The sequence below is a fragment of the Mesoplodon densirostris genome, chromosome 1 (genome assembly GCF_025265405.1).
Source record: "Mesoplodon densirostris isolate mMesDen1 chromosome 1, mMesDen1 primary haplotype, whole genome shotgun sequence".
Lineage (NCBI taxonomy): Eukaryota > Metazoa > Chordata > Mammalia > Artiodactyla > Ziphiidae > Mesoplodon > Mesoplodon densirostris.
Window position 1 is genome coordinate 63,420,656 of NC_082661.1, and position 27,117 is coordinate 63,447,772.

General features: G+C 45.1%; 2 protein-coding genes across 2 annotated transcripts in view; both read left to right on the forward strand.

Moving 5' to 3' along the window:
- The first annotated feature begins 1,297 nt into the window (after nt 1-1,297).
- LOC132493441 (homeodomain-interacting protein kinase 1-like) lies at nt 1,298-5,037 on the forward strand. Its single transcript, XM_060103964.1, has one exon. It carries the CDS (start codon nt 1,298-1,300, stop codon nt 4,922-4,924), a length of 3,627 nt encoding a protein of 1,208 aa, XP_059959947.1. The 3' UTR covers nt 4,925-5,037.
- A 4,922-nt stretch (nt 5,038-9,959) lies between these two features.
- Nucleotides 9,960-27,117, forward strand: part of PROM1 (prominin 1) — a 108,049-nt gene continuing 90,891 nt past the window's right edge. Inside the window, exon 1 of the mRNA XM_060096116.1 lies at nt 9,960-10,182. Coding sequence (XP_059952099.1) covers nt 9,960-10,182 — 223 coding nt within the window. The remainder of the gene's footprint in view (nt 10,183-27,117) is intronic.

Consider the following 27,117-nt stretch of genomic DNA (forward strand, 5'->3'; position numbering starts at 1 on the left):
CTGCCTGTCAGGGTGAGCCTGGCGGCCACGGTGGAGTTGAGAATATTGCCGTTCGCAGGGGCAGTCCAGACCCTCAATCGACGGCCAGTTGTGTGTGTGTGCCAGGCGTTGTCCCTATTCTATTTCCAACCCTCCCACACTATTTAAAACACCATTTTACAGACTAGCACAAAGGAAAGCGTGGGGATTGTAAGCAACTGCTGTCACAGAGCTCATCAGCGGGGCTAGAGACTCCCCAGTCTTGAAAGCCAGGACTCTGGTCGCTGCAGCAGCTCCCTTTAGTTTAGTTTTGTTTTCTTAATGTATCCCATGATTTTTTAATGAACTTCCTTATGAGTTCCACGCTGGACTATTTCTGTGTATCTAGTAAGGTGAAGCAAAGTGCATCAAAGGATAGGTTGAAAATAATAAAACTTTAAACCAAATATTGTTTCGTCGGGACTGTTTAAAATATGAAGAAAATCAGTTTTGCAGGGACAAGAGTTCGCTCTGAGATTTGATCAAGGTCAGGATGCATTGTTAAAAATGACAGAAGCCAATTCTGGGTAATTTTAGCCAAAAAAAAAAAAAAAAAAAAAAACTGGACTGGATACTGGGTGGCTTAGCGAAGTGACAGAAAGGCTGGCTAGCCAGGCTTGGGAGCCCGGAGGAGTGGGACTCAGGACATGCAACAGGACCCCTGATGGGTGTATGGCCGCGGCTGCCACCATTAGACTCTGGCTGTGGCTGCTGGCATGTTGATTTGACATCGTTGCTAGGATGAAGTGGAAAGTGCCTCTGCCTCAGTGTGTCTCATGCACAAGCCCAGGAGTAAGCATCTGATTGGCTGAGCCTGGGCTCGGTTTGGGCACCTCAGCTGACCTCACAATGGGAGGCAGGGCTGCCACTCCCAGAACTCACAAAGGTGGGCTCAGAAGTTGGGCAGTTCCCATCTGCCCTCCCACCCCGCAAAACCCTAGATAGCACCTACACAGATCCTTTGAAAAGAAATTCCTTCAAACATTGCTTCAAGAGGGGGCCCGGCGGTGGCCCCGGACGGCAGCGAGAGACTGAGGCGGGAGTGCGCGGTGCTGAGGCGGCGGCGGCGGCGAGAGGCCGAGCAGCGGAGCTGGAGGGAGGCTGGGGGCGCTCCCCCCGTGAGACGGGCACGGGTAGGCTCCGGTGGGCGGGGGCCGGGGCCCGGGCCGGCTCGCGCGGGGGATATGATGACCCAGCGGCAGGGCCCCGGATCTCGTCTCCTCCTCCGCCTTCTCACTGCAGCCCCAGCTGGCGGCTGAGAACCAGACACACCGGCGGTATGACATCACAGCTGGAGGTGTTTTCCCCCCCATCAGTGTCGTCGAGTGCCTTCTGCAGTGCAAAGAAACTGAAAATAGAGGCTTCTGGTTGGGATGTTTCTGGACAGAGCAGCAACGACAAATACTATACCCACAGCAAAACCCTCCCAGCCACACAAGGGCAAACCAGCTCTTCTCACCAGGTAGCAAACTTCAACATCCCTGCTTACGACCAGGGCCTCCTCCTCCCAGCTCTTGTAGTGGAGCATATTGTTGTCACAGCTGCTGATAGCTCTGCTGCTACATCAGCCTTCCAAAGCAGCCAGACCCTGACTCACAGAAGCAACGTTTCTTTGCTTGAGCCACATCAGAAATGTGGATTGAAAAGAAAAAGTGAGGAATTTGACAGCAACGGTAGCGTGCAAATCATAGAAGAACATCCCCCTCTCGTGCTGCAAAACAGGACTGTGGTGGGTGCTTCTGCCACGACCACCACGGTGACCACGAAGAGTAGCAGTTCCAGTGGAGAAGGGGATTACCAGCTGGTCCAGCATGAGATCCTTTGCTCTATGACAAACAGCTATGAAGTCTTGGAGTTCTTAGGCCGGGGAACATTTGGACAGGTGGCTAAGTGCTGGAAGCGGAGCACCAAGGAAATTGTGGCTATTAAAATCTTGAAGAACCACCCCTCCTATGCCAGGCAAGGACAGATTGAAGTGAGCATCCTTTCCCGCCTAAGCAGTGAAAATGCCGATGAGTATCATTTTGTCCGCTCTTATGAGTGCTTTCAGCATAAGAATCATACCTGCCTTGTGTTTGAGATGCTGGAGCAGAACTTATATGATTTTCTAAAGCAGAACAAGTTTAGCCCACTGCCACTCAAGTACATCAGACCCATCTTGCAGCAGGTGGCCACAGCCCTGATGAAGCTCAAGAGCCTTGGTCTAATTCACACTGACCTTAAGCCTGAAAACATAATGCTGGTCGATCCAGTGCGCCAACCCTACCGAGTGAAGGTCATTGACTTTGGTTCTGCTAGTCACGTTTCCAAAGCTGTGTGCTCAGCCTACTTACAGTCACGTTACTACAGAGCCCCTGAAATTATTCTTGGATTACCATTTTGTGAAGCTATTGACATGTGGTCATTGGGCTGTGTGATAGCTGAGCTGTTCCTGGGGTGGCCTCTTTATCCTGGTGCTTCAGAATATGATCAGATTCGTTACATTTCACAAACACAAGGCCTGCCAGCTGAATATCTTCTCAGTGCCGGAACCAAAACAACCAGGTTTTTCAACAGAGATCCTACTTTGGGGTACCCACTGTGGAGGCTTAAGACACCTGAAGAACATGAATTGGAGACTGGGATCAGATCAAAAGAAGCTCGAAAGTACATTTTTAATTGTTTAGATGATATGGCTCAGGTGAACATGTCCACAGACTTAGAGGGAACAGATATGTTGGCAGAGAAGGCGGATCGAAGAGAATACATTGATCTGTTAAAAAAACTGCTAACAATTGATGCGGATAAGAGAATTACTCCTCTGAAAACTCTTAACCATCAGTTTGTGACAATGACTCACCTTCTGGATTTTCCACATAGCAATCATGTTAAGTCTTGTTTTCAGAACATGGAGATCTGCAAACGGAGGGTTCACATGTATGATACAGTGAGTCAGATCAAGAGTCCCTTCACCACGCATGTTGCCCCAAATACAAGCACAAATCTAACCATGAGCTTCAGCAACCAACTTAATACCGTGCACAATCAGGCCAGTGTTCTAGCTTCCAGTTCTACTGCAGCAGCTGCTACTCTTTCTCTGGCTAATTCAGATGTCTCACTGCTAAAGTACCAGTCGGCTTTGTACCCATCATCTGCAGCACCAGTTCCTGGAGTTGCCCAGCAGGGTGTTTGCTTGCAGCCTGGAACCACCCATATTTGCACTCAGACAGATCCATTCCAACAAACATTTATAGTATGTCCACCTGCTTTTCAAACTGGACTACAAGCAACAACAAAGCATTCTGGATTCCCTGTGAGGATGGATAATGCTGTGCCCATTGTACCCCAGGCACCAGCTGCTCAGCCACTACAGAGACAGTCGGGAGTTCTTCCACAGGGAAGCTGTACACCACTAATGGTAGCAAGTCTCCACCCTCAAGTAGCCACCATCACACCGCAGTATGCGGTGCCCTTTACTCTGAGCTGCGCAGCAAGCCGGCCGGCGCTGGTTGAACAGACTGCCGCTGTACTGCAGGCTTGGCCCGGAGGAACCCAACAAATTCTCCTGCCTTCAAGTTGGCAACAGTTGCCTGGGGTAGCTCTACACAACTCAGTCCGGCCCACTGCAGTGATTCCAGAGGCCATGGGCAGTGGCCAGCAGCTCACAGACTGGAGGAATGCCCACTCTGATGGCAACCAGTACAGCACTATTATGCAGCAGCCATCCTTGCTGACTAACCATGTAACGTTGGCCACTGCTCAGCCCCTTAATGTTGGCGTTGCCCATGTTGTCAGACAACAAGAATCCAGTTTCCTCCCTTCAAAGAAGAATAAGCAGTCTGCTCCAGTGTCTTCTAAGTCCTCTCTGGATGTTCTGCCTTCTCAAGTCTATTCTCTGGTTGGGAGCAGCCCCCTCCGTACCACATCTTCTTATAATTCCCTAGTCCCTGTACAAGATCAGCATCAGCCAATCATCATTCCAGATACTCCCAGCCCTCGTGTGAGTGTCATCACTATCCGCAGTGACACTGATGAGGAAGAGGACAACAAATATAAGCCCAATAGCTCTGGCCTGAAGGCAAGGTCTAATGTCATCAGTTATGTCACTGTCAATGATTCTCCAGACTCTGATTCTTCCTTGAGCAGCCCATATTCTACTGATACCCTGAGTGCTCTCCGGGGCAATAGTGGACCCCTTCCGGAGGGTCCCGGCAGAGTCGTGGGGGATGGCACTGGCACCCGCACCATCATTGTACCTCCACTGAAAACTCAGCTTGGTGACTGCACTGTAGCAACCCAGGCCTCAGGTCTCCTGAGCAGTAAGACCAAGCCAGTGGCTTCAGTGAGCGGGCAGTCATCTGGATGCTGTATCACCCCCACAGGATATCGAGCTCAGCGTGGGGGGACCGGCGCAGCACAGCCACTCAACCTTAGCCAGAACCAGCAGTCATTGTCAGCTCCAACCTCGCAGGAGAGAAGCAGCAACCCTGCCCCCCGCAGGCAGCAGGCGTTTGTGACCCCACTCTCCCAAGCCCATTATGCCTTCCAGCATGGCAGCCCACTACATTTGATCGGGCACCCACACTGGGCCCCAGCCCCTGCTCACCTGCCAAGCCAGCCTCACCTGTATATGTATGCTGCCCCCACTTCTGCTGCTGCATTGGGCTCCACCAGCTCCATTGCTCATCTCTTCTCCCCGCAGGGCTCTTCAAGGCATGCTGCAGCATATACCACCTACCCTAGCACTCTGGTGCACCAGGTCCCTGTCAGTGTTGGGCCCAGTCTCCTCACTTGTGCCAGCGTGGCCCCTGCTCAGTACCAACACCAATTTGCCACCCAGTCTTACATTGGGTCTTCCCGAGGCTCAACCATTTACACTAGATACCCACTGAGCCCTACCAAGATCAGCCAGTATTCTTACTTGTAGTTGCTGAGTGTGAGGGAGGAGGGGTCAGAGTTCTTAATGGGCTGTGATGAGCTCCTCCCTCACCCTCTCCTGAAACTCCTTAGCCAGCAACTTGCTCTGCAGGGGCACACTGAAGCAGGCTTTTCTCTGGGGAACCTGTCTCAGTGTTGACTGCATTGTTGTAGTCTCCCAAAGTCTGCCCTATTTTTTAATTCTTTATTTTTGTGACGGCATTTTTGGTATTTGGAAGAGCTCAGATGTGCATCGTCTGCAGTTACCACAGAAGAGAGATCATTCTGAAGTTAACCTTTGAAAAATATTTTCTCTCTCTGACTTGATTTCTATAAATGCTTTTAAAAAACAAGTGAAGTTCCTCTTTATTTAACGTTATTTTATTGTAATTGCTGGTCAGAGGAAAAATGCTGATAGAAGAACTTGAAATCTGGTAACAAGAAAAGAAAAATCATTACTTTCTGCTTGTTTAAAAACCAAGACTTAATTGCTTATCTTAAGAGCAGCTTGCACAAGTCTGTATTTTACTATCTCGCATTTCTCCTCAAAATTTTACCCTTGCTAATGGGACATTTAAGCTTACAGTGTTTTAAATTTGTTTTCATGTCATGTTATATTTAGTGGGAAATTGTTATTTTTGCACAACTGGTTACATACTACTCTCTGTTACTGTTGGGATTCTCTCAGTTGCTCCTGTGTTTATTATTAAAGTAGTGTTAAAAAGGCAGCTCACCATTTGCTGGTAACTTAGTGTGAGAGAATCCACACCTACCGTGAAAGCACCAGGTATTCTTTCTAAACGAAGCCCTGTGCATTCTTTTTAAATTATTTTTAAAAAGTCCTTCTCTCTGATTTAGCTTAAATTTTATTATTGGAAAAGCCATTAAGGTGGTTATTATTGTATGGTGGTCGTTGTTTTATTATATGCCAAGTCTCTTTGTATTATGCGATACTGGCATTGATGAGCTTTGCCTAAAGGTTGTTGGCATTGATGAGCTTTGCCTGAATATTAGTATGAATTTTCAATAATACACCTCTTTCTCTCTTTGCCTCAGCTCTCCCTTCATTCTATGTGATTTATTTGGGGAGAAAGCTAAAGCTAAAGGATCTGAAACCAGATAAGAAACGTTGTGTATAGCTTTTATGCTTTAAAGTAGCTTTCTTTGTATGCCAGCAGCAAATTGAATGCTCTCTTATTAAGACTTATATAATAAGTGCATGTAGGAATTGCAATTAAAAAAAATTCTATCAAAAAGAGAAAGTAGAGAAGAAATGAAGCTGGATGGTCATCGTATTTGCTTTTAAACCAGTGTTCATGGAAATGCCGATCTCTGGACCCCAGGCTCAGAGTCCTGTGAGGTATTTGCTTAAAATTCGTGTTCTTGGGTCCCTTTCCCAGTTTGAACTCAGTGTATTTGGATGGAATCCAGGAATCTTCATGCCATAAACCAGAAAATGGTGAATCTACCTTAGTGATTAGTCTAGTGCCTGTTTGAGGGGAGAGGCCCCAAGGGAGCGATTTCCAAAGCCTGCTAAGTTGAGGATTGCAGCTGAAAGTATGGCCCCCCATAGTGGTAGACCAGTTGTTCCGCAATGGATGAATCCAGTGAGGAGACAGTCTGCTCCCTGTGTTGGAGGAAACAGCTACAAGCAATCCAACACCTCCCTCCCGTGGGCTGTAGACTGCTCATAAAGAGGTGCTTGACCACTTCTGAAATAGGTCAACATGACCATTTTGTGTCAGTCTTCTCTCTACCTGCCACAATTTGATGTCAGCCATCCTTATTGAGTGCCTGCTGTGCGCCAGACTCCAAGGGTATGGAGAAGATGAGGAAGTCAGAGACTCCACCAAGCTGTTGGGCTAGATCAGTTCAATGTGATACAAGAAGGGCGTTTGGGGTGCTTTTGCCTCACGTCTGTTGTTCTGCCGTTGTGTTTGGGAAGATGGAGGTGTCTTTGGAAATTGGCATGGATTAGCCAGGAGGGAACTCAGGAAGAGTGCTGGCTCTCGAACCTTAGTTGTCTAAGAATCTGTCACCAGGGGAACATGTTAAAAATGCAGATTAATGGGCCCCATCTCCAGAAACGAGGTCCTATAATTTCATTTTAAACACAGACTCCGTTTTACGCTGATGCGGCTGTTGGGTCGGGAGCCGTCTTGGGTTTTCTGCTGGCAGTTTCCTGAGCTGCTCTCAGTGGCTCTCGCTACCTAGCGTGCTTTCCCAGGGAAGTACCCAGACCTTCTTTTTCGGAACAACGATTCAAACTGAGATGAAAACCTCTTCCTTTTTGCCTTGACTTTTTTTTGTTTTGTTTTGTTTTTGCTGTACACGGGCCTCTCACTGTTGTGGCCTCTCCCGCTGTGGAGCACAGGCTCCGGACGTGCAGGCTCAGTGGCCATGGCTCACGGGCCCAGCCGCTCCGCGGCATGAGGGATCCTCCCAGACCGGGGCACGAACCCATGTCCCCTGCATCGACAGGCGGACTCTCAACCACTGCGCCACCAGGGAGGCCCTTGCCTTGCCTTTTATCCATTGTCTAGTGTTTCATAAGTAGTGAGATGTTCCTAAAAGTGGTGTAAACTTTTAAGAGGGAACTACCCTCTGGAGCAAGATACACGTGATGCTCAGGTGCTGCCCGAACTCAGTGGAACACCCCATCTTTGCATTTCTGTTGGGATTTCTTTTCCCCTGCTTCTTCACTGAGGATGTCTGGAAGTCTGTTTATTCATAGCTCTGCCCGGGGGCCTTCTGCCATTTCCCTCCCGCTGTGTTTCTCTCTGTCCCCAGCTGAGGCTTGGTGGCATTACCAGGAAGTCAGCCTTTCTTAGCAGCTGAGCCTCTAATCCATCAGCTGCTGTGCTCCTGCCTGCCCTTTAGCAGATAACAAGATAAGGTGTGAATGTGGTGTGTGCCTATGTGTGTCAGTGTGTGGAGTGTACCTTCCTGGTGTTGTGTTTCGTCTCTGTGAGTTGTGTGTCATTGTGAGTGCATGCATGGTGTGTGTGATGTGTGTGTGCATGCCCACCTGCCTGCCTGAAGCAGCACGGTCCTATCCTACCTGAATAACCACACCCCCCCTCTCCTTTCGCATCTTCCTCCTGCCCTGTGCAGCCCTGCAGGCTTCAGAGAGGGGTCTTGCAAAAGCCGACTTGCTTTGTTTCCTTCTTCTTATTTGTTCTCTCTGGAAACGATTTGAAGTCTGAGCAGGGTGCTGATTCCTGGTAGAACCAGTGAAAGGCTAGAGCACTTCAGAGCCTGAGGACAGGTTGTTGGCAGCAGCCATGCCTGGCAGGGATTGCCCTTTGGAAACAGTCACCAGTGTCCTGGTGTGTCTGTGTCTGTGGGTGAGATGGACCTGGAAGCTAGGGGTCCCATGAGGTTGGCACTAGGTGTCCCTGGGGATCTGAGCAGCCCATGATTTGATAATGGGAGAGTCAAGGGTCATTCCATTGGCAGGCCTGTGCAGAAGTAATAGGAGTGGTTATGAGGCTTAGAAGATGAGGCAGTATCTAAGGGGACCCGGTATGAATGAATGTCTTCATTCAAATAGCTCATTAAATCCTACCTCTTGTGTGGAGCTTTCTTCAACTTGGTGGAATATAGGGAGCGGGTCCTCTAGCCTTTTGTTCAGTGTGTCACTTTCTTGGTAGTCCCTCTCCTTCATCTTGCAGTGTGTGTTTCAGGAGCACCCTGTCTTTATTTTGAAAGTTCCTGAGTGTGAATCTGATGTAGGAAAGAAAATCAGGGTGTTCCTGACCCCAGAAAAGAATGGGCAAGCAGAGTATCCCAGTTGTTTTTGATTCATCTAGCCTGTTGCAGTGGTACAAGCAAAGCAGCTGTTTTGGCTTATTCGGTTTTATATTCAGTAGCTCTTACTGGTAGCCAACTATATGCCTGCCTTGTGTTCAGTTCTGGGGAGAGAAACTCGAGGAGGACAGGTCCACGCTGCCCTCACTAGACACTGGGCTGGTAGCCGATTTTAGGTTCCTGATCTTTCTCGCTTTCCCCGGGGTGGGCGGGAATCTCCCTCTGCTCTGCCTCTCCTCGCCTGGACCCCGAGTCATCCAGGGGGTGACTTGGGACAGGGATTTCCATCAGGGCTACCTGATGAGCGTGTTAGACAGAAACCAGTGTCACCGGGCCTTAAAGAGTTTGTTCCCTGCCCTTGAGGCCATGCTTGTCTAGTTTGGGCTGGGGGTGAGTGAAGATGGGATGAAATGAGATCAGTGAGCACATTAATAAAATAAAAGGTGGAGTAAGACATATCTCCAGAGATGGGGAGAAAAACCCAAAACTGGAGGAAAAATCAGCATCTCATCTACTGCTGGGAGCCTCTGCTTCTCTGACTGAGAGGGAGGGCTCTGTAGGGAGAGTGTCTTGGAGTTGGGAGAGTCCACACTTGGGCTTTGAAAGCAAACTACTGGGTTTGAATTCTACCCCACCATGAATCAACCATGGCCTCGGGCAAGTTGCTGAAATTCTGAGTCAGTTTCCTCTTCTGTAAAATGGGATAATGCCTTAACCAAGGTCCTACCTGTAAAGCATGTAGAACATGTCTGGAATGTGGTAAGTGCTTAATGAATATCAGTTTCCAAGACCACACACTCCTTACACTAGCTGGTATTTCTGGGTCTGGCCCCTAGCATGGAAGCTTCCAGCTTTCCTGCCCCTGTGCTCTGAAGCAGGCTCTGTGTTTGCTTCCTCCGCAGCGGATTAGGCTGAGGGCTTGCACTAAAGCCTTGCAGCCTCTCCTCCAGGGGAGCTGCCAGTGCAGGCAGGCTGCAGGCATTAGTGACCCCGCCCCTTCTCTCCCTGCCAGGGATGGTGCTTTGATCGACTGACCGTCCCCCCCACAAGCCGAGAAGGTTCTCTGCCACCCTTCACCGCATGCCAACCCAGCCAGAAAACCAAGGATTCCGCAGACTCAGTCCTCGCCACGCCTCTTCTGCACAGAAACACACTCCTGCCTTCCCCAAGGCTTCCAGAACCCCTGAAGAGGGAGGCCTCCAGTTCCACCTCATGTTTGGGGCATCTTGCTAGCTATGGCCCTTCTCCTTGGCTTCCTGCTGCTGCTGGGGCTTTATGGGGACACCATGTCAGAGGGGCCACCGCCATCATCCACATACATTCCTGATGGTTTGGAATTTGAATTTCCTCCAACGAACTATGAGACCAAAGATTCTTATGAAGCTGGACCCACTGGCATCTTCTTTCAAATTGTGCACATCTTTCTTCACATGGTGCAGCCGAATGTTTTCCCTGAGGGTAAGTGCCAATGGCGGGACAAGATGCAATATGTCTCCAAACATACTCACGGGCCCACACACAATATTGTTTGTTAATGACAACACGATCAGTGCAGAATATATTCCATATATTAAAGTATGAGAGTCAAAGTGATTGAATTGCACAGAAACAGAAAGTATTTAGCCAGAAGTTAAGAAAAATAAGTTCAATAGGTTGTCAGGAATGTGATGATAAGAAAATGAAATCAAACTGTGTTGCCATGTTGTTTTTCCAATTCTTTATCTTTCCTCCCCTCCTTTTTTGTTTTGTTTTGTCTTGTTTTTTGGTTAGAGTATTGAATCATTCTCAAGTTCATACCAAAGGTAAAAGTTAGGGTAAAAATGCAACTTCTCTGTCATCAAACGAGAAGTTAATAATGACCTCTCATGGCCATTTAAAGTTACCAATTTAACTCTCCTCCACCCACCTCAAAATGCAATTTCGACACTGCTTAGGGCAAGGCCAGGGCAGACCATACCTGTTACCTGGGTAGCTTGTTTGCTTCAGGTCTAAGAGTTTGAGTGTGAAGCCAGGAGGGAACTTTCATGGCATCGAGCTGTTGTTTCGTGTGCATACTATCTGGCCTTACCACTGTGGCTCATCTGTACTCGGAAGTCTTCGGGGTATGTGTTTTCCGGAGTGGGATTATGAAAATTCAAATGGTCTGTGGGAATTGTCTGCTCCTAGGGTTTGACAGTCTAAATTTTTATTGATGTAATGTTAGATCTAGCTTAAGCTTGTTCTTTAAACTACAAAGATTTGAATATTATCATTGGCTACTAAATATTATAAAATTTGTAGTAATCTTTATCATCTTCCTTAGCTGGCCAGCCATTGTTTATAAGCAGATTATTTGTGTGTGCGTGTGTGTGTGTGTCTAAGAGGGAGAGAGAGAGAGACAGAGAGAGAGAAAATGTATTTAGTGAACTTCAGCACCTGTTTATATTATGGGCAGTTTACAGATTTTCTTAATATATATTTACATAGAATTTTTTTACTTTTATTTGTCTCAGATTAAGCAATTGAAAGAGTCTGAAGTGTAGTTTTCAATTTTTTGTTAGTTTAAATTTCGATTCAATGAAGTAAATCACCCTACTGTCACAGAAGAGAGTCCTGAGCAAGTACTGCTTCCTGTTTATGTCGCTGCTTAAAAGACTAAATTTGGGGCTTCCCTGGTGGCACAGTGGTTGAGAGTCCGCCTGCTGATGCAGGGGACACGGGTTCGTGCCGCAGTCCGAGAAGATCCCACATACCGTGGAGTGGTTAGGCCTGTGAGCCATGGCCGCTGAGCCTGCGCCTCCGGAGCCTGTGCTCCGTAACGGGAGAGGCCACAACAGCGAGAGGCCCGCGTACCGCCAAAAAAAAAAAGACTAAATTTGGAAATCCAAAGGACAGAATTAGAAAACAAACTGAGTGTATTTATTCATGTTGAATACAAATTCACTATTCTCAATAAATATCTTTTTGTTTCCTTTTGGACTTGATGTAAATATAATTGAATAAATAAACACCTACTAGTGTTTTTAGTCTTGGCTTCTTTGTTTTTTTTATGTAAAAAGCATAGAATTCAGTTGTTTGATGCAAATTTACAGTGACTTCTTTAAAAAGATTGTGAAGTCTCCTGTGTCATTCTAAGGCAGATCATGTAATTAATCCTGTAATCTCTTTCCGTATGTCGTTTTATTTTTCTCCCTCTAGATTTCATATGAAGGCTTCCTCACACTTGTCTCACAAGGGAAAACAGTACCTTTAAAGGTCTTCACTCATATGATCAGGTTAAAAGACATCCTGCTTCCAATGCATTCTAGGGTTTTCACCTCCAACATCATGATTAGTCTAGAATTTAAATCCTAATGTAATCTGAGGGTGTTAGCCTTGCTTGTCCCTTGACCTTCATCAAGGGAGAAATTCCCAGAAACAGACCAGCACTACCCCTTTCAGAAAAAATTGTCGGGTTGCTTAGAGAATATAGTACTGAACTTAGCAGGTGATGTCTTGGTGTGTTGGCTTTCTTTCACCATCCCATTATTCATATTCTTTCACCCAGTTGCTAGGTTTCGTAATAGCCTCAAAGTGCTCATGAGGTACTTTGCAACATAAAGGACACTATGAGACAATCATGTTTTTTTGTGGGTTTTTTTCCCCTTGGCATGTGACTTTTTTTAAAAATTAAAGTATAGTTGATTTACAATGTCCTGTTGGTTTCAGGTGTACATCACAGTGATTCAGTTATACATATATATATTCTTTTCCCTTATAGGTTATTACAAAGTATTGAGTATAATTCCCTGTGCTATACAGTAGGTCCTTGTTGGTTATTTATTTTATGCATAGTAGTGTGCATCTGTTAATCGCATCCTCGTAATTTATCCCTCCCCTCCCCTTTCCCCTTAGGTAACCATAAGTTTGTTTTCTATGTCTGTGGGTCTATTTCTGTTTTGTAAATAAGTTCATTTGTATCTTTTTTCTTTTTTAGAGCACACGTATAAGTGATAGCATATGATATTTGTCTTTCTCTGTCTGGCTTACGTCACTTAGTATAATCTTTAGGTCCGTCCATGTTGCTGCAAGTGGCATTGTTTCATTCTTTTTTATAGCTGAGTAACATTCCATTGTATATATGTACTGCATCTTCTTTATCCATTCATCTGTCGATGGACATTTAGGTTGCTTCCAGGTCTTGGCTTTTGTAAATAGTGCTGCTGTGAACTTTGGGGCCACTGCATTTCATAAGCACCAAAACAGAGGCAGATGTCTTGATAATTGAAGATGCGAGAGAGAGAGAGAGAGAGAGAGAGAGAGAGAGAGAGAGAGAGAGAGAGAGAGAAAGAGATGGATTTATATGTATTAGCTTAACTAAATACATCAACCAAAGCAGATGACTTCAGGATGAGTCCTCTGTGGATTAACGTCTTCACAGAAGGTAATATCCCACAGTTCTGTTCTTTCATGAGAGAAGTTTTGAGTGCACAGTCCCAGTGCAGAAGCAGAAGAAGAAGGGATGGCCCTGGAACCTGGGCTCCTTCTTTTCATGCTATCATTGGGGAGTTTTCCACATTTACATCCTGTTTCCAACCAAAATTGAATACCCAGTTTTGCATTTGGTACTCTCTAAAGAGAAGCCCATCCTGGTAAATACAGATGGAAAGGTTTTGTTTAGCTGGGACTTGAGACAAAGGCCTATTCCTGGATAGAAGAAAAGATTAGCTTAGATTAGATGAGGCAGACAGGTGACTATACAGCTCGGCAGAGTGTACTCTAGTACCTGGTGGGTATTCCATAAATCCTGCCCTGATCTGAAGCTGCAAGGGAGATGTGGTGTCCTGGGCTTGGCTCACTAAGAAGACAGTGATGGCTTACATTAGGGGGGAATCGTCTGTCCATTCATTAACCTAGAAAGGGTGTTGAGGGCAGGATGTGTGTGTGTATGTGGCAGGGGTGGGGGGCCATGGGGGAGCTGGGGAAAGAGTAGTCCAGGCAGAGGAAACGGCATGTCCATGGAGTGGAAGAGACCATGGTTCACGGTGGACCCATGAAGTGTGTATTCATGGAGTAAGTCTGCCAGGGTTGGGGAGCGAGAGCTGGAGGACCCTGACTGGCAGGCCAGTGAGTTCTGTAGCGGGAAGGAAGCTAAGGCAGCATGAGCACAGGTTTCATTCACTTGACAGGCATTATTGAAAGCACTGCCTTCTGTGGTGCACCTTGCTGGGTGCTGTGAGCCAGTGTGGTAGTGGACTTGGGTTTTGGGAAAAGAATCTGACAGCAGCTGATAGGATAGGTCACAGGGAGTGTGAGGTTCCTGCAGTGGTCTAGAGGGTGGTAATAATGAACTAATGTGGGATGAGGCAAAAGTAATGGGGGAAACAGAGGCAGGGTCCGTTTTGTGTCCAAAAGACTTGGTTTAAGTCCTAGCTCTTGCCTATTACCTGCACGGTGATCTTGGCCAACTTAATTTTCAGAGCCGCTGCTCTCATAGACGTAATGTGACTCTAATCATAACCCACTCTATAGCTTTTATCTGTGAGGCTTAAATAAGATGATGCATGTAAAGCCGATGTTTAAAACCATGCCTGAAAGGCACAGAGAAAAATCCTCAATAAATGTGGCTGCTCTTAGTATTATTACTCGAGAGGAAGAATTGACCAGATTTGATGCCAAAATTGGTGCCTGAGGGATATAGGAAAGAAAAGGTGTCTCCAGGAGGGATCTTTACAATGTCCTTGCTGCTGCTCCCTCAGCAACACTACATGGGGTTGCCTTGTAAGAAGTGACTGTGTTGCTTTTTTTTTTTTTTTGCCGTAGGCGGGCCTCTAACCGTTGCGGCCCCTCCCATTGCGGCCTCTAACCGTTGCGGCCCCTCCCGTTGCGGCCTCTCACTGTTGCGGCCCCTAACCGTTGCGGCCCCTAACCGTTGCGGCCCCTCCCATTGCGGCCCCTAACCGTTGCGGCCCCTCCCATTGCGAAGCACAGGCTCCATGGCCATGGCCCACGGGCCCAGCCGCTCCGCCGCATGTGGGATCTTCCCGGACCGGGGCACGAACCTTTGTCCCCTGCATCGGCAGGCGGACTCTCAACCACCGCGCCACCAGGGAAGCCCCAATTGTGTTGCTTTTGAAGTTACGTGGGTTCTGTCTCCCCAGCAAGCCCCACAGCAGCAGAACTGGCTTTAGAAGCCAGGATTTGGATGCAGTGCTAGTTTACTGAGTAGTCTTTACTCCCACAAAAACATCTGCATCTCGTGGGCTCTTGTTTTTTCTCTGTTCTCTCCTCCTCTCCCCAGCATCTGCTGTAAGGCACACTGTGCAAAGTGTTAGCTCATTTGAATCTCCCAGCAACTTTGAGAGGTAGATGATGGAGGTAGATGGTGGTCTTATTTCGATTTATTACATCCCCCTTTATAGATTGGAAAACTAAGTCAGGACAAGCTTACATGCTGAAAACACACAACTAGCCACTAGCAGATTGAGAACCTCCTGTCTCCAGGACTATTTTTCCTATATTCTACAGCTTACTTTGTGGGTAATTGATTTCCTTTTTATCATACTGCTTTTAAAATGATCGTGAGTTACCATGAAAAATAGTAATTTTTGCACCTTGAAAGCGTGCATTGCAGAAGATTATCTAGTGTGAATGGTGAGCAGTGTCTTTTCCAATTTTGGGTGTCTGTGATGAATTTGGCATAAATCATGACCCAGGTCCGAGTCTTTTTAATGGAACAAGTGAAAAAAAGGTCTCCTCAGCTTTTATTTTATTTTATTTTTTAATAAATTTATTTATTTTTATTTTTGGCTGCGTTGGGTCTTTGTTGCTGTGTGCGGGCTTTCTCTAGTTGTGGCGAGTGGGGGCTTCTGTTCGTTGCGGTGCACGGGCTTCTCACTGCGGTGGCTTCTCTTGTTGCAGAGCACGGGCTCTAGGCACGCAGGCTTCAGTAGTTGTGGCACGTGCTCTAGGCACGCAGGCTTCAGTAGCTGTGGCACGCAGGCTCAGTAGTTGTAGCTCGCGGGCTCCAGAGCGCAGGCTCAGTAGTTGTGGCGCACGGGCTTAGTTGCTCCGTGGCATGTGGGATCTTCCCAGACCAGGGCTCAAACCTGTGTCCACTGCATTGGCAGGTGGATTCTTAACGACTGTGCCACCAGGGAAGCCCTGCCTTTATTGCTATAGAAAATTTCTAAAATCATTTTCCACTCTGTTTTGGCATATTTTTAAGTTAGATTTTAGGATGGTTGACCTATTTGTAACAGCATTTTCTGCGAATCTGATTTGATCTCGGGAGTTGGTGGGTCTGGGGGCGGAGCTGGGGAAGTGGTAGAAGTGGGGAAGAAGGAAGAGTTAAGCTTGGTTTCCTCAGACTTTTAGATGCCACCAGGATGTGATATTAACTGAGAGTGCTTCTGTTGCAGGTAACAGAAACCTATTAGCAAAGGCAATCGGAAAAAGGGTTTATCACCAACAAGGTCCTACTGTATATAGCACAGGGAGCTATATTCAATATCTTGTAATAAACCATAATAGAAAAGAATATGAAAAAGAATATATGTATACATTCTTTTATATATATGTGTGTGTGTGTGTGTGTGTGTGTGTATGTATAACTGAATCACTTTGCTATACACCAGAAACTAACACAACATTGTAAATCAACAATACTTCAATAAAAAATTTTTTTTAAAAAGGGGTTTATCATGAGGACTCTGGGTTACTTCATGACGCTCAAGGGGGTTGGGGAGGGATCAAGCCAGCAGGGACTCGACCTGGCTCCCATCTTGGCCCCTCTCTGCTCCGAGGCCTCTTCATTCCTCCTCCTTCCCATCCCCCTTTCTGGGTTCTCCCATCCTGTAATCCTCCTGGTGCAGAACTAGGCTGCCAACATCATAGGTTTCCGGCCAGCTTCTTGGAGAGCGAGTGGCTGGGCATTCTCTCTCTTTTAGTCCCAAGTCTCAGTTCCAGTCCTGCCCGGGGCCAGTCACCAACCACGGGCCCTTCGGGTAACTGTGGCTACAGTCACACCTCGTGCCCGGGCCGGGTGCTGTGAGCCTGGCACTGTGAGGCACTGCTGGCCCTGTGGCATCACAGGCAGGGAGGTGGTTTCCAGAAAAGGGGTTGTTGGACAGATAGCCCAGTAGGTGTGTCCGTGCCAATGTCCACCTATAATTAGGATGTTTTATTATATCCAGCACCTGTGTGTTCTTACTTAATCAGACGGAGTCAGCACTGTCTTCTTTACATCACGTGACTCAGGTTGGCAATGGGCCTGGCCATAAATAAGGTCATGGAGGGAAAGGACTAACATTAGTTGATCCTGTCTCCCCAGTGTCACTCACTGGGGCAGTCTACAGCTGTCATCTTTTTGCATCCGAACAATTATAACAGCAAACAGCTAGTATGTGCCTGCTTTCAGGGATTTGAACAACTCAACAACTCTGTGAGCTAGGGGCTATTAATCTCATTTTACAGAAGAGGAAGCTGAGGTCCAGAGAGCTGACTTGACCAGGGTCACAAAACTAGCCAGTGGCAGAGCCAGGGTTTGAATTCAGGCAGGCTGGGTTGATTGTCCAGGCTCATAGTTGCCACTTTTATTTTGCTGATAAGGGAAATGAGACTCAGGGAAGTTAAGGGAGTGTTCCAGGGTCACACACACTGATGCCTAAGGGATCAAGCCAAGGTGTGACCCAGAGCCCTGTGATGCCCACGCCTGGGCTTGTCTCCCCCTGTGCTCCCTGGAAGGGGGCATGTCTGGAGACTGTAACAGGCACTCCTTTAATCCATCTGATGTCTCTTCTGCTTCATAGTACAGCTTCCAGTGCTAAACTGAAAAATGAGTCCTGTTGACTGTATTCCCATAAGCTTGTCCACAAAGTCCTGAAACGTGCCCCTGCCTTCCCGTAAGTGAGCAGTAGAGGTAGGCTGTGCTCTTCTGGGAAATAAATGTGTGCCAGTGCCGTGAAAGACACAAGAAGGAAAGCTTCCTGGTCTCCAGCGATGATGTTCTTTTTGAGGTCTTCAAGTACATGCAGGAAATGACAGATTAAGTATGAATGTAAATAAAGAGAGCCCACCCCAGCAGCTGCTGGATGAAGCCCATGTGGTATTAGGCATCGCTGTCTACTGGGTGGAAGAGAAGTTCTAAAATGTACACTTGGAGAAGCAGCTGTCCAGTGTGGTCTGGATGGGGCAATGCTGGGGCAGAAGCATACAGCAGGAGGGACATTACAGGAGGGGTGGCCTGAGGCAGGCTTGCCACGTACCCTCTGCTTGGCTGGGGTCTAGATTCGGAAATGAGCCCAACACTTGAGTGGTAGTGATGAGCCTGCTCTCTGGAGCCTCTGCCTGGGTTTGATTCCTGGCTTCTATGTTGACGAGCTTTGTGACCTTGGGCAAGTGACTTAAACTCTCTGTTCCTGAGTTTTCCCTCTGTAAAATGAAGATAATAATCATAGTACTTTGGGGATCATCATAATATTTAAATAATATTTATAAAGCACCGAGGACCTTGTCTGATAAACTAAGTGCTATATAAGTGTTTAAATAAAATATGAATGTATAAAACCCATATTCATTATAAGCTTTTAAATTAATCTTACATCTTGACGATCACATGGACAGAAGAGCAAGTATTTATTTGACTCCCACTGTACTGGTTTCTTAGGGATGCTGTAACAAATCATCACAAACTGAGTGGCTGAAAACATCAGAAATGTATTCTGTCATAGTTCTGAGAACCAGTAGTCCAAAATCAAGATATTGGCACTCAGGGAGGCTGAAGGCTCTAGAGGAGAATCCTTCCTTGCTTCCTCCCGCTTCTGGTGGCTCCAGGGGTTCCTTGGCTTGTGGCTGCATCATTCCAATCTCTGCCCATCTTCACATCTGCCTTCTATGTCTCTGGCTCAGATCTCCCTTTGCTTTCTTTTATAAAGGCATCTGTCATTGGATTTAGAGCCCATCCTATATCCAGTAAGATCTTATCTCGAGATCCTTAACTTAATTATATCTTCAAAGACCCTTTTTCCAAATAAGGTCACATCCATAGATTCCCGGGGTCAGGACTTGGACATATCTTTCTGGGGGCAACCATTCAGCCCGTGACACCTATTACACACTTCTTTAGTTCTTCCAGAGAATAGCTCAGAGATATTAAGTGATGTGCCCAAGGTCATATTTCTGAAAAATGATGGAACCAGATTCAGAGCTGACTTGTCTGATTCCAAGTTCTTGAATTCCCATCCTGTAAGTATGTAGTGAGCTAGACCTGTTGCTGTTTGGCAGAGATGGCATCGACTGGGTTCCCCTGCTCTCAAAAGGCTGACCTTGAGCACAGAGACCTCCACCTCCACAGTCAGCTATGATGCAGGAGGGCTGGTCCATGCTGACTGTCCGGCATGAATAGTGTGCTCATGGCTGTCCAGAGGAGGGATTATTCATGATGGGGCAATTGCAGAAGGCTTCCTGGAGGAAGGAACATTTGAGCTGAACTTTACGGGTGTGGAAGAGTTCAGGAAGCAGAGGAGAGCATTCCAGGTGCACAAGCAGAGGCCTGAGTGATGCAAGTTGAGACAGGAGCTTGTAGGATGTGGCCTGGTGAGCAGTGAGGCCAGAGACCTGTGTGTCCAGGAGGTTGTCAGGCCATGAACTTGGGGAGTAGCTTGTGGGAAGATGGCAGACAGGCTCTGGAATGTCAGACCAATATGTGTGCATGGGGTTCAGCAGACAGTGGAAAGTGGGCATCACTCAGTAAACCTGTAACCCCAACCAAAGCTACAGGAAGGAGGCGGTGGAGGGGTGGGGAGTGAGGTATGCATTGTCTGCTGTTCCTGAAAATTCTCATGTACACTTGGGCACTAGTGACCTAGCTCAGTGTTACTCCAGGTGTGGCCTTTGGACCAAAAGCATCAGGCATCACATGGGAGTTTGTTACAAATGCAGATTCTTGGGCGCTACCTACTAAATCAGAATTTCCTATTTTTTTAATTTAAAAATATTTAAAAAAATTTTATGCATACAGAAAAGTACACCTAAAACTACAGCCTGATGGCTTTTCATAAACCACACACATCTGTGCAACTAGGCCCCAGATCAAGAAAAAGAACAAGCCCCTAGAAGAACCCTCTCTTGTTTCCTGGTCCCCAACTCATCCCAAGGATAACCCTATCCTGATTGTTAATAGTGTAGATTTGTTATGCCTGGTAGAGCACAGTAGTATGTTCTCTTTGGTTTCTGGCTTCTTTTTTTTTTTTTTGCGGTACGCTGGCCTTTCACTGTTGTGGCCTCTCCCATTGCGGAGCACAGGCTCCGGACGCGCAGGCTCAGCGGCCATGGCTCATGGGCCCAGCCGCTCCGCGGCATGTGAGATCTTCCTGGACCGGGTCACGAACCCGTGTCCCCTGCATCGGCAGGCGGACTCTCAACCACTGTGCCACCAGGGAAGCCCTGGTTTCTGGCTTCTTTTACTCACCATTTTATTTGTGAGATTCATCCATATTGTTGCATGTAGTTGTAAATATTCACTGTTGTTGTTCTGTACTATTCTATCACATGAATATACCATAATTTATGTATCCATCCTACTGGATTGGCGTTTGAGAGGTTTCCATTTGGGGCCTGTTTTAGTCAGCTTGGGCTGCTATAACAAAGTACCATAGACTGGGTGGCTTAAACAGCATACATTTATTTCTCACAGTTCTGGAGGCTGGAAGTCCTAGATTAAGGTACCAGCCGATTTGACGTCTGGTGAGAGTCCTTTTCCTGGTTTGCAGATGGCTGCCTCCTTGCTGTGTCCTCACTTGGTGGAGGGAGAGAGGGTTCTTGTCTCTTCCTCTTCTTACAAGGGCACTAATCCCTCCACAAACCCACCCTCATGACTTCGTCTAAACTCATAACCTCCCCAAGGCCCCACCTCCAAACACCATCATACTGGAGGTTAGGGATTCAATATATGAATTTGTGGGGACATAAACATTCAGTCCATAGCAGGGCCTTTATACATAGTGCTGCAATGAAGATTTTCGTACGTGCTTTTTGGTGATTATATATACACATTGCTGTTGGGTACATACTTAGGAGTGAATTGCTGAGCCATAAGGTAAACATGTTTTCACCTTTAGTAATACTACCAAACAGCTTTCCAAAGTAAGTATACCAACCAAATCCTTAAACATTTTTTTTTTATTTTGGAGAATTTCAAGTATGTGCAGAAGTAGAAGAGTCTGATGAGCCCTCACTTACCCACCACCCTAGATTGAACAACTCAACTCATGACCAATCTTGTTTATTTCTACCTCTCCCCACTCCTTTTACTCACCCCCTTCATTTTGAAGCAAATCGCAGTTTTTCTATCATTTCCTCTGTAAATATTTCAGTTTATTTCTTTAAAAATAAAGACATCATGCTGTTACGCTGTAGAAAGTTAACAGTAGCTCTTCAATATAATAAAATATTCAGGAAATATTCAGATTTCTCGGTTGTCTCATAAATGCAGTTTTTAAAACAGTTTGTTTGAATCAGGATCCAAATGATACCAATACATTGCAGTTGGTTAGTATGTCTCTTTATGTCTGTTGTTAACTTATAGGATGCCTTGCCATGTCCTTTTTCCCCCTTGCAATTTATTTGTTGAAGAGCCTTGTTACTGTCCCTGTAGTATTTCCCATGGGCTGAATTTTGCTGATTCCACCTTCATGGTGTTCTTTACATGTTTCTCTGTCCTCTGCATTTCATATAAACTAGGACCTATAAAGATCAGATGCAGGTTTGTTTTGGGAGAAATATCAGTTTATAGATGGTATTGAACAATTGCATCAGGAGATGGATAACATCTGGTTATCTTTTTTTCTGATGTTAGCAGCACTGATGATCACTATCTAGATTCATTCATTCATAGCAGGTCCAATCCTTTCAAAATTGTTTGCAAACATACTCTCAAATATATTGGAACTCTTAAGAAAAAAATGGAATTCTTTGCATATTTTGTAACTTGACTTGTTCCCTTAACATTTTATTGTGGACATCTCTTCATTTCTGTACCTATAAGTGTGTTGCCTAAAATAAAATTTAAAAGCAAGGAACCTAAAACATTCGTTCACCAATCTTTTGATGTATGGCCAAGGCTTACATTTTTTTACTATGAGTTAATTGTTTAAAGTTTAACATCAATTAGATATATAATTGATATAAATAGCACCCATGATGCATCCTCTATAATTTTTGATTCTTTGTTTTGATTTCTTTGAAGTGAAGCAAAACAGAGTTCAGAGCTCTGGATTTTTAGTTTGATTTTTTTCTCCCCAGACTTTTACAGCTTACTCACATGTACTTCATCCAATGGACTGGGCTTTTCTAAGTCTTTATAGAACATTAGACTTAGTTTTCAATGCTCATTCTTTTTATGTTCATATTTCCTCAGTTTGTGTAGTATTTAATTACACATTTGTATAATATTTAATTACTTATTATATATAAAGAGGCAGAAAGAAGCTTGGGAGCAAACCCGGTATTATGGGTTGAATTGTTTCCCCCTAAAATTCATATGTTGAAGTTTTAACCCCCAGTACTGCAGAATGTGAACTTCTTTGGGGATAGGCTTGTTGTAGATGCAACTAGTTAAGATGAGGTTATACTGGGGTAGAGTGGGCTCCTAATCCACTTGGACTAGTGTCCTTATAAAAGGGAAAATTTGGAGACAGCTCTGGACACAGGGAGGATGCCACGTGAAGATTGGAGTCATGCTGCCACAAGTGAAGAAAGTACCGGAGGCCAGGAGAGATCGAGGACACATCCTCTCCCAGAGTCTTCAGAGGAGCACCTTTCACACCTTGATTTTGAACTTCCAGCCCCCAGAACTGTGAGACAATAAATTTCTGTTGTTTAAGCCATTTGGGGTACTTTGTTGCAACAGCTGTAGCACACTAATCCACCCTGGAAGTGAACAAGTGAACTGGTGTTTGCAGAGGGCCAAGGGTACCCAACAGAGGTGGTAATGGTGACTTCATGGTGAGAGCTGGTGTACAGCCGTGTTCTCTGAGGGAAGGAATCGATGGCTGGGTCATCTGATCAGCTGCAAAGTGGGTTTTAGCTCCCAGAGCCTCCACTGTACATTTGAATAGTCACATCGTCCAAGCCTTTAATTCATGAAGATTCAACTCTCTGTGCTGAAGAGTAAAAAAGAGAGAAATAACTTGAATAGTATAAATGTTTCTTCCTAGTGTTGTACAACTGCATTATGTAGTATGAAGCCATCTCCTCTGTCAGCGCTTAAAAGTTGTCACTGCTTGCTTGAGACAAGAGATTTAAGGGACGTTCATGAATAATTCTTTTTTGCCTGCTTTTTGTTCACTGCATTTCCTGCTTGACCTGAGGACCTAACCCCCTGGAGATCAAACACCTCACCTCATTCTGGTGCCTTCTTCCTTCCACTTGCCTTTTGGCAAACTCCTTTTGTTTCTTTAAAACTTTCTCCATGTGCTACCTATTCTGGAGATCTGGTGACTCTCATCGCATCATTTTGTCTGTACTATCTGTGTCATTTATACACTTTTACTATTGCATGTTTAACACTGCCTTTTAATAGTTTGCTGTCTTAGATTGTACACTTATTGTTGCCAGCAGTGCCTGGCACATTGGAGATCCTTCATAATCTCTTGCTTTTGTTTTGGTATTTTTGAACTTTTAAAAATATTGTACTTTCTCCCCTAACCACTACAAATTTCTTTCTCTATTTACTTAACAAAGGTTGAACATTTGCTATGTGCACTTACTTGAAATACTAGTGTCACGATGATATCACCAAACTATCATACAGTAAAACCTGCAGGGCAATGAGCCCTTCTGAAAGAGCATGTTGCTCTGCTGTTAATTTTTTTTCTAGAATTTCCCTTACTTTCAGATTTTTGAATTTTTTTTGTTTCTTTATTGTCAGCTGTTAATTTATCTCTGCTTTCTTCGAATCCTAATAATTCACTTTCTACACTTCACCTTATACAACTATCTCGGTGAGTTGCAGTGGGTGGCTTCACTTTTTCCCGTAGAATTCAAAGTGTATTAACTTTGCAACAGCTATTTATATTTCAGAAACTTAAACTTTGTTACCAAGATTGCTGCTTTTTTTACTTTCATGGAAAAACTCAAGTTTATAATTTTTTAGCCAACAAGATTACCAAATTTAACAGTAATTAAATATCTATGAAGAGCTCAAGGGCGAGAAATAGCTGTGATGTGAGGAACATCTTGTGTGATTCAGACTAAAAGTGACAAGGGCTCCTGGGGATACCTGAACAGAGAAGGAATAAGTATTGAATTAAATCTGAATCATCAAGGGACTTCCCTGGTGGTCCAGTGGGTAAGACTCCGTGCTCCCAATGCAGGGGCCCCGGTTCGATCCCTGGTCAGGGAAAAAGATCCCACATGCCGGGACTGTGTCCACATGCCACAACTAAGAAGTCCACATGCCGCAACTAAAGGATCCCATGTGCTGTAGCCAAGACCCAGCGCAGCCTAAATAAATAAATAAAATAAATAAATATTAAAAAAAATCTGAATCAGCAAATGAGTCCAATTGTATACATTGGTTTCTTGCTCATTATTTATTAAAATAAAACTAAATTTATTTTTAATATAAAAGCAATATACATACATACAAAGCAAATAACATTTTTTCTTGCTTTTTTTTTTAAAATTTATTTATTTGGGCTGCATTTGGTCTTTGTTGCTGCGCGCGGGCTTTCTCTTGTTGCGGCCAGCAAGGGCTACTCTTTGTTGCGGTGAGCAGGCTTCTCATTGTGGTGGCTTCTCTTGTTGCAGAGCACGGGCTCTAGGCGTACGGGCTTCAGTAGTTGTGACTCATGGTCTCTAGAGCACAGGCTCAGTAGTTGTGGCACATGGGCTTAGTTGCTCGTGGCATGTGGGATCTTCCCGGACCAGGACTTGAACCCGTGTCCCCGACATTGGCAGGCAGATTCTTAACCACTGCGCCACCAGGGAAGTCCCTCTCACTTTTTTTAAATTAAAAAGAATTTATTATTTTTAAAATTTATTTAATTAATTAATTTATTTATTTTTGGCTGCGTTGGGTCTTCGTTGCTTCGTGAGGGCTTTCTCTAGTTGTGGTGTGTGGGTTTTCTCTTTCTAGTTGAGGCACGTGGGCTCAGTAGTTGTGGTGCATGGGCTTAGTTGCCCCACGGCATGTGGGATCTTAGTTCCCAGACCAGGGATATTACCCGTGTCCCCTGCATTAGAAGGCAGATTCTTTACCACTGGACCACCGGGCAAGCCCCTTATTCTTATTTCTTAATAAATGCATTTATCCTGAAATGTGGGGTTCTCATTTTTCATTTCTGGTAGTTTATCATTTCAGTTTTGATTTCCCCCTTTACCTACTTTGGCTAAAACCAATTGAGGAATTGAGAAAATTTTAGGTTTTTGAAAAGGCATGAATGACAAAGAGTCAGTATGAGTTGTTAGAGTCTACTTATTTAAAACATTACCCATCTTCCCCTGGGTACTACTCTGCCATCCACCTGGGCTTTGTCCCGAGCTGTGTGGGCTGCACACCTGGAGTGATTCCTGGTGAGTCTTCCCATGCCTCTCCCCTCCTTGCTTTCTGGGATTGCACAACGAAACACATCCCTTCAGCTACCATTAGGGTATTGTAGAGGTGGTTAATCACATCTCAGAGTTTCCTTTCGGTGAGAGCACGTGGAATAAAACATTCCTTCTAGTTGAAGTTTTTCCTGAGCAATTGGACTGAATGCTTCTGGGTGGCTCCTGGGCGATTTTAGAATGGTGGCTTCCCCTTCAGGCACAGGTGTAGGACACAGGTGTGCCTCTTGCTTCCTGTGTTCCTTTTCCACAAATGCCAAGTGCATGTGGAGTGCCTGCTTTGGGGGATGGAACCACGAGTCAGATGTTCTCCACCTGCATGGAGCTAAGGCGTTTCACCTTGTGTCCCTAGGCTTCCTTTTCTTTTTTCTTCCTTCTTACTTATGTTATACATATCCCAGTAAGCCTAGGTAGAATAAGAATAAAAATTTAAAATCCTAAAAAACAAAACACTAATTGGAAAAGGTACACAGACCCCAATGTTCCTGGAAGCATTGTTTACAGTGGCCAAGATATGGCAGCAACCTGTGTCCATCAACAGATGAATGGATAAAGAAGATGTGGTATATATATGTGTGTGTGTGTGTGTGTGTGTGTGTGTGTGTGTGTGTGTGTTTGTATGCATATATGTATATATATATACACAATGGAATATTAGCCATAAAAAGTGAAACTTTGCCATTTGCAAAAACATGGGTGGACTTGGAGGGCATTATGCTAAGTGAAATAAGACAAACAGAGAAAGACAAATACTGTGTGATCTCACTTGCATGTAGAATCGAAACAAAACAAAACAACAAACTAGTGAATATAACAAAACAGAAGCAAACTCACAGCTAAAGAGAACAAACTACATAGTGGTTACCAGTGGGGAGGGTGGGAGAGGGGTAATAGAGGGGTAGAGGAGTGGGAGGTCCAAACTGTTGGGTGTAAGAGGGGCTACAAGGATGTATTGTACAGCACGGGGAATAGAGCCAATATTTTGTAATAACTGTAAGTGGAAAGTAACCTTTAAAACTGTATAAAACATAAATAAAAAATTAAACAATAAAATCCTAAAAGCCAAGTTCTTCTTGAGTGGGATTAAAAAAAAAACCCTAAATATTGAATCATTTAAAACTAGAAGAGAAAGGATGGAGAAGACTCCCAGGGCAGTAGCTTAGGTGAAAGAAGTCTCTTCATCCTTTCAAGTAGAGTGATGACTCGTTTATAGGAAGCAGCTTGAGACACGAGCTTCTGTTTGGTAATTCTGTGGGAGGAAACTTCAGAGTCAACACTGGCAGCCAAAAGGTGGTGACATAATTGGTTTTTTGTGTTTGACATTTCTTTAGCATTTATTTCAGGAATCCATCAGTCCTGTATTATTGTTTTAAAATATTTAATAGTTTAATAATTTAATTGATGTATCCAGGGAAGAGGAGGTTATCCATGTTCGAAAATCCTCTTGGAGGTTGGCTGACCCAGAAGCTCAGCCTAATGAGATTTGGACAGCAGGCTTCTGGGAGGCCGATTGATTGTGACATGCTCACTGAATGCAACAAGGCTACTGTGGTGTAAAGTGACTGAATACTTGGGAAGCTTTGCAAGGAACTGCATTTCTTTAAAGAGCCATTCCAAATATAACTTGTGCAATAGAAATAAAGCAGAGTAGAAATGAACGTCTACTCTGAAATTAACAGCTGACTTCAGAAATGAGTGTTTCCCTGCAATAACAGGGACAGACAAGTCTCCCTAAAGAACCTATTTGCTTATAGGTAAATCCACGTGTTCTGCTGTGAACATGTGTATCAAATCTGTCCACATCTCTCTGTCAGGACTGTCCTCCCC

What these genes read in the sequence shown, in the direction of transcription:
- LOC132493441 (XM_060103964.1), top strand. Translation starts at nt 1,298, where the DNA reads ATGACATCACAGCTGGAGGTGTTTTCCCCCCCATCAGTGTCGTCGAGT.